The 9,481-nt window shown below is 39.3% G+C and overlaps 1 protein-coding gene across 3 annotated transcripts in view; it reads left to right on the plus strand.

Annotated features, from left to right (window-relative positions):
- SPRED2 (sprouty related EVH1 domain containing 2) overlaps window positions 1-9,271 on the plus strand; it is a 98,376-nt gene extending 89,105 nt beyond the window's left edge. For 2 of the 3 annotated variants that reach the window (XM_032806560.2, XM_032806562.2), the window contains exons 5-6: window positions 5,122-5,271; window positions 5,928-9,271. In XM_032806560.2, the coding sequence (XP_032662451.1) occupies window positions 5,122-5,271; window positions 5,928-6,581 (804 nt within the window). In that variant the 3' untranslated portion in view covers window positions 6,582-9,271. The remainder of the gene's footprint in view (window positions 1-5,121; window positions 5,272-5,927) is intronic. The other variant, XM_032806561.2, reaches the window with a different exon arrangement.
- The last annotated feature ends 210 nt before the right edge of the window (window positions 9,272-9,481 follow it).

The raw sequence follows: 9,481 nt of genomic DNA on the forward strand, positions 1-9,481 counted from the left end.
ATTCTAATTAAACTGCTCACGTTCTGGATTCTCATATATACTAAGCCCCCTTCTACCACACTGGTAGTGTGAGGGAGCCTTAATCAAGCCTTGTACAACATAAGAGAGAACTTGATAATGCTAGAAGCAGACTGAGATGCAGTTTAATCAGAAGATATTGTGCACAGAATCCATGTAAACTTTGCATTAAATTATGCTGATTTAACACAGCAGTCATGCGAGTAATTTTGTCACTCTGTTACTACTCCAACAGTCAAAAAGGTATTCTTGCAAAACTTATATTTTGCTATTTGTATAAATAGTGACTAGGAAACTATCCAATCATTTAAGAAATTGTAGTCCTATTCCTGTTTTAGAAAATCGTAACCCATGCTTACTGTAACCACCATTATCTGTGTACACTCAAATCTTCTCTGAACTCCATGGAAAGATAATCTCACATTTCCTTCAGGTTTCTGTATGTTACTGCAGTTGTGTAGTCATATGTTCTAAATGTACAGCCTTTTTCTTAAATCTGTCCTTATGCAGCATCGCTTTCAAGATTATGCAGTAACCACTTACCTTACAAGTTCCTGGCAAAAATGTGTTCTTTGACTAGTTTTATTTTTTTTTTTTTTGTCACTTAAATTTGCCTGTGTTCACAGATGCCTGTGCTGTTGTCTGAAATCATTTTACAATTTTTTTCTTTTTTTTTGTAATCTCTTACAGCCCAAATTCTCAAAGGATTTTCAACCTGGACTTTTTACAAACACAAAAAATACAATGTTAGATGTGACTTGAAAATCTGATCCGGCAAAATATTTCTTGGTGGATGGGGGGGTTATTTCTCTAAAATCTCATTGATGAGGGAGGAACTGGTGTGGTGTGATACAAGAAGCAAATATTTTCTTCTCCTCTCACTTCCACCAAAATCAAAAGTGCAAAGGCACTTGTCTTTTCCTGAGAGCTTCGCCCAAAATTGGGGGCTTGCTCTTATAAGATTTAACTGAAGGAAACTTGGGAGGATGACATCTCATGATTTCATTGGAAAGATGGTTGCACCTCGATTGTGCCATTGAAATCGTGCACAAACTGCACATATTAAAATAGTGTAAACCAAAGGGATTGTCTGCAGAGAAACTGCAGACACAAACTTAACCTAATAGTTGTTCAGTCATGTATTTTATATGCCCAGGTATTGTGATTTTTCTGTCATGGTGTTGCCATTTCAATTTCTTTCCCTGCCTCCCATGATCCAACTGGATAAAGCGAGTCCTATAAGAAGAAATAGCTTGTGCTACTCCCCTCAAATTAGTGCATCTGACAATAGTAAATACACAAAGGGGTAGATTCCACATAGGAGATCTCACAGATGTGCAGGCAGTTAGAGGAAGCTGTCAATCGAGAGCTTGGCATCTACTGACCCATTAGATCTTTGTCCCCTCCTGGCCAGCCTTACTGCTTAAACAGCCTCTCCCTTGGAGGGCAGGATACATTGTCCTAATGATTGATCACCCACTATTGCTCCTGTTTGGGAATGAAGACCAGTTGGCTCTGTGGCTCTCCACAGGCCTCAAAATTACTCTCTAGAGGATGTTAGCCATGCAGTCATCCTTATTCACCCTGCTGTGCACGAATCTTTGTGTGTGTTATCCTGCAGTGACAGTCTTTCCTGACACTTTGAGGCACCTGCATCAATACAAGTTAACTACCTTGACCAAACAGTGGGCGTAGCGGGGAGGGGAGAGAAAAGACTCATTTTCCTTAGCCCCGTCTTTGTCTCTCTGTCAGAGTCTCTGTCTGTCTGTCTGTCTGTCTCTCCCTCTCTCTCTCTCTCTCTCTCTCTCATGCACACACACACAAAATGGAGCCTCAGAGTGGCTCCTCCCCTAAACACCACTGCTGCTGATGAGAGGAGAAGTCCCCCTATCCCTGTGGACAGGGCCGGCTCCAGAGTTTTTGCCGCCCCAAGCAGCAAAAAAAAGATGATAAGCCGCGATCTGCGGTGCTACCGCCGCTGCTTCAGTCTTCCACAGCAATTCAGCGGCTGGTCCTTGCTCCGAGAGGGAGTTAGGGACTTACCACCGAAGAGCCGGATATGCTGCCCCTCTCCACTGGCCGCCCTAAGCACCTGCTTGCTGGGCTGGTGCCTGGAGCCGGCCCTGCCTGTGGATACTTGGAGGTTGGTGGGAAGAGGAATAACTTGTTTATGAAAAGGAATGATTAGTTTTGCTCCTCCTTCCCAACTTGAAAAGGGAGGCTGGGGGAAAGATGTTGGAATGTCTCAATGCATCTTCCTGCTGTCTGAGAATTGTGGTGGCTGGTGGGGCTCTGGGACACTTCAGCGACAAGAATGAGATGGGCAGAGAGAAGGGGATGTTCTGTCTGTACCCACGTTCCCAACCAAACATGGGTGATTCAGCAGATGGGACTGCATAGCACAGGGAAGTGAGCAAAGCAGTGTGAAGCAACACAGAGAATTGATCAGCCAGTGATGTTTTATGCTTTAAAAAAAAAAAAGACCAAGCTAATGTAATATCGATTCAGTTTATGTTAAGGCCATTATTCTTTTATCTCCTGACTAACTTTAAAAGCATGATTACTTTTATTTTGTGGAATCATAAAATCTAGAAAGGCTTATTGCATCATTCAAGAATCATTTTTGACACTACACATTTTTAGTGCCCTATTCAGTCTGCTTTTAAAAATCCCAAGTGATAAGGCTTTCATTATTTCCCTTGAGCAGCTGACTTCTGACACTGCCTTATTTTGCATTGCTTCATGTTTTCAGCATGAGTCTTTCAAATTTCTTTATATATTCATCCTGTATATTGCATCACAGATGGCGAAACTATTCTGAAAAGCCAGCAGAGGCAAAGTGACCAGTCCAGTTTTGTCCCCGTAGGGGAGTAGTTGTTTCGCATCTTGTTCATGATGGGTGCTTATCTCAGGATATTACTCAGACACCTGATTAGCCATTCTTGAGCAACAAAGACATTTAGTGGGAAATGAACTGTAGTAAATGATTAACACACTACTCTTTACTAATGACATATATTGACTAGGCTTTTAAAATTTTAAATGACTGAGTCATTTTGAAAAGGAATGTCTCAAATTCTGAGAAGGAAATGTAAGTTAAGCATTGAAGAGTTATAATAGAGATCTTTTCACACAGAAACTGGATAATTTGTATTTTCTTCTCCAGCAACCGTATCTGACACATTACACACACACACACACCTTTTATAAATGTGTGTAACTCACATTTTCACTTACCCCAGTATTTAATAATAGTGCTTGGGGACTTCAGCATTCATGTGGATAACAAGCCTGAAACAACCTGGGATTTCTTGGTCACCAATGAGTGTCATGGGACTGTGCCATGGGATTAGCAGTTCAGCTTCTTCAGCAGTCCTAGTGTTTGAGATGAGTTGAGGTGAGGGAGTACTGAAATGTATACTCATATTGTGGACAGAGTGTTGCCTCCTTCCATTTCAGCTTTGACGGTCTACCTTCATGAACTAATGGAACTGAACTGGTTCTAGATGGCTCTGAAGAAGAATATTGTTCCTCCTACAGACCTCTCTAGCGATGGTTTGGAATGGTGTAGCACACTTTTGCGCCACTTTCAGTGAAATGGCCCCAGAGGCACACATGTTTCTAAATGCATCCCCAAGAAGCGTACTGATGGCATGCAGTGACTGAAGTGAGAGGGAAGACTGCTAGCACACAGTCAGCAGAAATCCCAGCTCATACATCAGTTGCAGCATAAAATGCTTTTTAAAATCTTATGCCATGGCATTACGGGAGGCAAAAAATGGTGATGGGCTGTATACTAATTAACAACTTCATACTCTTGTTGGCCATGAATTATTATCCTGTAGGGATTTTTCTCTGACACTTCAAGACACCTGCATCGGTACAACTCCGGACCTGTGCAACAGTACAGTGTTTCTCATTGGTATCTAGGCAATGTTTGTGACTTCTCTTGCTATCCATTCCTTCCACTCTCCCGATGCTTCTTGGCAGGGGTGCAGACGGGTGCAATGAAGTGTACTGGCACTTCTGCCTGTTTCAGTGGTGATACAATGAAGGATTTCATGCAAGTAGGGGAGAACTTGTAGAATTGTTAAATAAATCACTCTGGATTATATATGGTACAAGTTTCTGAAACAGGTTCAGTGGATGGTCTGTATCGATATGGTGGGCATATCGTTTTCATATCAGAGTCAGAATTCTTAATCAAGATTGCAAATAAGGTTATTTGTTTTATCCTCAAATCTATGATCAAATGGAGATTCTGGTTAAGACCCCTTGGAATTTCTCTTGCAGGAGAAATAATCTTAATATGAACCTGCAGGTCTTGATCTTGATGGCAGTACGTGACGTATCACCCATTTGTTGAGATACTCATTGCAACATAGTGGTGAAGTAGTATCAGACCCAAAAACGTCAGGACTCTAGGCAAGATCTGGGCTAGAAGGACACTGAACGTATCTTTTGAAAATTAAAGAATATCCATTGAATTTTGAGATTGGTGAGAACTTTTAAAAAAAAAATAGCTTAAAAAAGTTGATCATTTTATGTAAGTAGTTTGTGACCCATTCGAGTTAGGCAAATTCTTAGAGAACTGCAAAGAAGGTTCCACTTGACTTTTTTTTTTTTTTTTTTTTAAACCTACAAAAGTCCATTACTATATCTTCTGCAGCCTGACTATCTAGTCTGTGTGCATAAATCAGTTAGTTGCACCTAACATTGTCTGAATGCATCCTATTTAAATTCCTTTAAATGATGCAATCAGCTAAATTTTGCCATCCGGAAGGAGTTCTGGCATGAACATCCCGCTTTCTAATGTACATTACAACAAATAACATGCCGGGCAAATAGAAATTGTGTTCTCTCACCAAGCACTCATAGGCTATGGCATACTGTATTTTCTGTCTGTGGTAGCAACTTCTAAGACCTACATATAGATCCATCTGTTTTTTTCTAGAATTTAGGGGCAGATTACATGTATAATGGTGTTTGCTTTTGTGTATTGCCAATATTGCAGATGTCTGAGTGGCCGCATGTGCGTCAAAACTATATGCAGTAATATATGGATGTATGAATTAATTATCTTTTCCTTCTATTTTAAAATAGAATGCTACAGACAGCTCTTCTAATTCTTCTCAAAAAAGGGAACAGCCGCTGCGGATACTAGCCTCTCCCACATCCTGCGAACATCGCAGAATTTGCACTCATGGTCACGTTCACGACCAGTATAGCTCTGACCACTACCAACTAGAACAAGTGAGCTTCTTATTAATTGCTGCTTACTTATAGGGATACTGTGAGAAAGTTCAAGCATCACGTTCTTAAATAATCTAATATTAAGAGACTTACGAATTTTGTTTTTAAAAGTTTTCAGTGGAAAAGGAGGTTGGGTTTTTTTAAAATTGGAATTTGAATATTCACCTGTGCTGGCTGCAACAGACAACTGCAGCATTGAGCTGGCATGTGGATTTTTAACCTGGGGCTCTGTACTTGTGGTGGTTACAAATATGTGGCAGGCGGGGGGAGAGACGGGGGGCATAGTGAGCAACATGCCTTTCCTTATGTCTAAATGAGATGCAGGTTCTGAAACTATTTTCTGTTGCAACGTAGAGTCACAGCATGTAAAAGGTTGTTCCCACCATGTTAATGCAGAAAGTGAGGCACAATATAAAGTGCAAGTGGTTAATCTATTTTGTTAATCAAAGCTTAGTAGCATACAAAAAAGAAAATTAAGTTAATTTTATCATTTTAATAATGTGCATGATCAAGAGAAATTTAAAAAAAAACTAAGAAAACACTGATTAAAATTTCTTTCCCAAATGCACTAATGATGCTTAGTAACACTTGATCAAAAACGTCAAAAGCCTCTGCCAATCATTGATAGAAAAATAAACTGTTTGCCTTTTCTCCAGCAGTCAGTACAAAGGTCCTATCGACACGTCAGCTTTCCAGATGATGATGAGGAGATAGTGCGCATTAACCCTCGGGAAAAGATTTGGATGACAGGTTATGAGGACTACCGCCATGCCCCGTCGCGAGGGAAGTACATCGACACCGACGATGTGGACTCGTATGTACGTTTTGCCAAAAGTGATGCCTCAAAACACGATTACAATTACCCTTATGTAGACAACTCAGACTTTGACCTAGGTGAAGATATAAAAGGTGCTGTGATAAAGACTCAGCCCGTCAAGTTCAAACCAAGACGGAAGGAAGATGGCGAGAGATCGCGGTGTGTGTATTGCAGGGACATATTCAATCATGAGGAAAACAGGCGGGGTCAGTGTCAGGATGCACCAGACCGCGTCAGAAGTTGCATCCGTCGAGTCAGCTGTATGTGGTGTGCGGACAGTATGCTCTATCACTGTATGTCTGATCCAGAAGGAGACTATACAGACCCTTGTTCATGTGACACCAGTGATGAAAAGTTTTGCCTCCGGTGGATGGCCCTTATCGCCTTGTCCTTCTTTGCCCCATGTATGTGCTGTTACTTGCCTCTTCGGGCATGTTACCACTGTGGGGTTATGTGCAGGTGCTGTGGTGGGAAACACAAAGCAGCTGGATGACTACACACAAGTTTAAATTGTGTTATGCTTTCCCTGTAGTTAAGGAGCACGTTGGTTCGGAGCATTCTAATCCTTTATATTTTGATGCAGCCTATGCGCCCAACACAGTCCAGAAACCACTTGGATCATTTAAGTTTGGTTTTTCAGGGGCCTCTCTGCATCAATTTGCTCTTCAAGTGTTCTAACAAACTAACCTACAGCATAGACTTTTGTATTATTAATCTGTAATCAAACAGAATGTCGTGTACATGTTTATATTTTTTCAGTTAAAAGGACTCTGAGATATGAACTGTGGATGGTGGTGGATTTTAGAACATCTCTAATGTGGATCAGTCTTGCCGTAGCTTGCCTTGAGCAGTACCATCTACACCTAGCAAGCATTGGCACTTTGAGAATGTAGTGTAATGGAACGAAATCCCACCCAGAAAGTATTTTAACTTGCGATCAGTTATTGTATGTATAGAAGGTGTTCTAGTAACAAACTTGTACCACAACACAGTATTGCTGTCACTGTTTGTTTTTTAAAGCCAAAATATTCATGTAAGCTGCAGTTTCTCTTTAGAGTCCATAATCATTTCTTTTGGCAAACAAATTATTTCTCTGAAGTTAAATTTCAAATATTAGGTGAATATGGGAAATGAGCCTTAATTTCAGTTAACTTTTGAGAATCTGATAGTCCTCCAAACTGCATTCATTTCAGATCAATACTTGAAAGGGAAATTTTAAATTTAGGCTTTTTTCTTAAATAGTTTTGCAAATAAAACTTTAGTTTTGGAATTCTACATAATGGAAAGGAACTTTTCATTACCCTGCTCTGTCTTTATTTGATAATAAAACACTAATATTCTTGTCGTTGTTATGCAAAGAATTATTAACAAAATAGCCAGTGCAACCACAAAAGTAGTAGCATAATCCATTGTGGTTTTGAGAAACATTGAACAAGTGGTGGATTATGCAGAAAAAAAATAATTTTAAATTACATTTTATTCTATAGAATAAATACATGTGCACGAGAATTTCATATCCACAATGAAATCCATATGTTAGAGTAACTCGAATACATATTTAAAATAAAAAGCCTACATATAATAACCATTCCTGTTTCCTGACTAAGGACCTGACCCTGCAGGTGCTTATGCATGTGCTACTTTTATACATGTGAGTGATCCCATTGACTTTAGAAGCACTTACTCACATGTGTGAAGTTCATCATATGAGTAGGCGTTTGCAGGGTTGGAGCCTAAGTGTCTCCTGTACCCTTCTCCTCCCAGCTCACCACCCAGATATTGAAAGTGGATCCAGAGAGTTGTGTTATGCATACAGCAAGATGAGAATACTTTAAAAAAAAAATTTTACTGTCATGTCTTGTGTACAAGGCTTGTAATTAGCTGGGAAAAGAGTATTTTTCTAATATATTACAAGGAATAGCCAAATAATTTTTATTAAAAAAAAAAAAAAAAGATTTAGATCAGTTAGCTCTAACTAGCATAGTACAATCTGAATATTTTGAGGCAGCTAGGGATTGGCTTGTCAAAGCTGGCACTGCTGTTTCTGCTATAATTTTTTTCTGCAGTAAACTGCCAGTGGATGCATGCCCCTTCCCTCCCTCTTATTGCACATTGACATCAGTCTTAAAGGAAAGGAACTCTTTATTTCTGCCAAATAGATTTAAGAGATGCTTGCCATTCTTTTGAGTTGGGATATTCCAACAGTTCCTCTGAGAGTTAATCACAGCTTTTTGTAAACTATCCGTTAATTATGCAACGTGCTTCTAGACTGTAGAGTTTGGTAAACTTAATTTGCAGCAGTTGCTGGGTTTAGGGTCAAAAAAATTGAATGATAATAGAAAGGGATTGATTTTTGCTCTTGGTGTAACGTGTCTGGGTTCACTGAGTGAAATACAGATTTTTCGTGCCTGATCGCAAATGACAAATCTCTCAATGGTGTCTAGTAAACATCAAGCCAGCCTCAAAAAGATGTGATGGAACAATCTTTTTTTGGCAAGTTTGTTTCATGTAAACCAACATCTGTAAGGTCTTGCCTCTACAAAGCACAACACTACGAAGAGATCTTACAGTATTTTGTCAAGTCTCTATTAAGTGCCCCTATTTATTTAACTAAATCAGACATACTCCAAGCCTTTATGTATGTCGTCTTTTTAAAAATCCCTCTTCCCGACCCCTCTTGGCTTTTGTAATACTTGTCGATCTTGCTACACATTTTCTTTGGATTGTGAAGGCAATGGTGTAAGGGCACAATGGTAGAAAATGGAGGCTTTATTTGTATATATTTCTCATTGGTCTCCACACTGCAACTGAACGGTGTGTAGTGTTTTCCCAGTCAGCTTTGCAATACTGACATCAATCATTTGAGAGACATTCTCCAGATTTTATTTTTGTATCTGTGGTAACAAAACATTAACCAAATTTTATTTCGGTTGTGAAGAGGTTTTTTTCAAGCTATTGCTCACATTAACAAATTAAAGTGCCTGAAGCCTACATCCATAATGTATCTGTATACTAAAAGTTAAAACCCTGTTGTATTGATTTTTTTATAAGCCTTTTTACCTCTGTGTAAAAAATATATATACAAGTGTATGATGTACATTTTAGTTAACTTCTTTTTTTATTGTTTCTAATATGTATGATCAGCGTAGTCCATGTAAATATAAATACATAGTATCAAAATGATGCTGGTTACGTTATTTGCAAATTTGGAGCTGAGACAGGGACAGCGTTGTTACTAATGTGGGTGACACAAAAGAGAAAACTGATCATGGGAGGAGAGGGGATAAAGGAAGAAATTTTTTTTTAAGCCTGGTGAACACATGATGTCAATTCCTCCAGTTAGCATGGGATTTTTGATTGCATTCAACATTGGCCTAAATCTGCATCCAGTGA

This window comes from Chelonoidis abingdonii, chromosome 3 (assembly GCF_003597395.2).
Source record: "Chelonoidis abingdonii isolate Lonesome George chromosome 3, CheloAbing_2.0, whole genome shotgun sequence".
In the NCBI taxonomy this organism is placed as follows: Eukaryota; Metazoa; Chordata; order Testudines; family Testudinidae; genus Chelonoidis; species Chelonoidis abingdonii.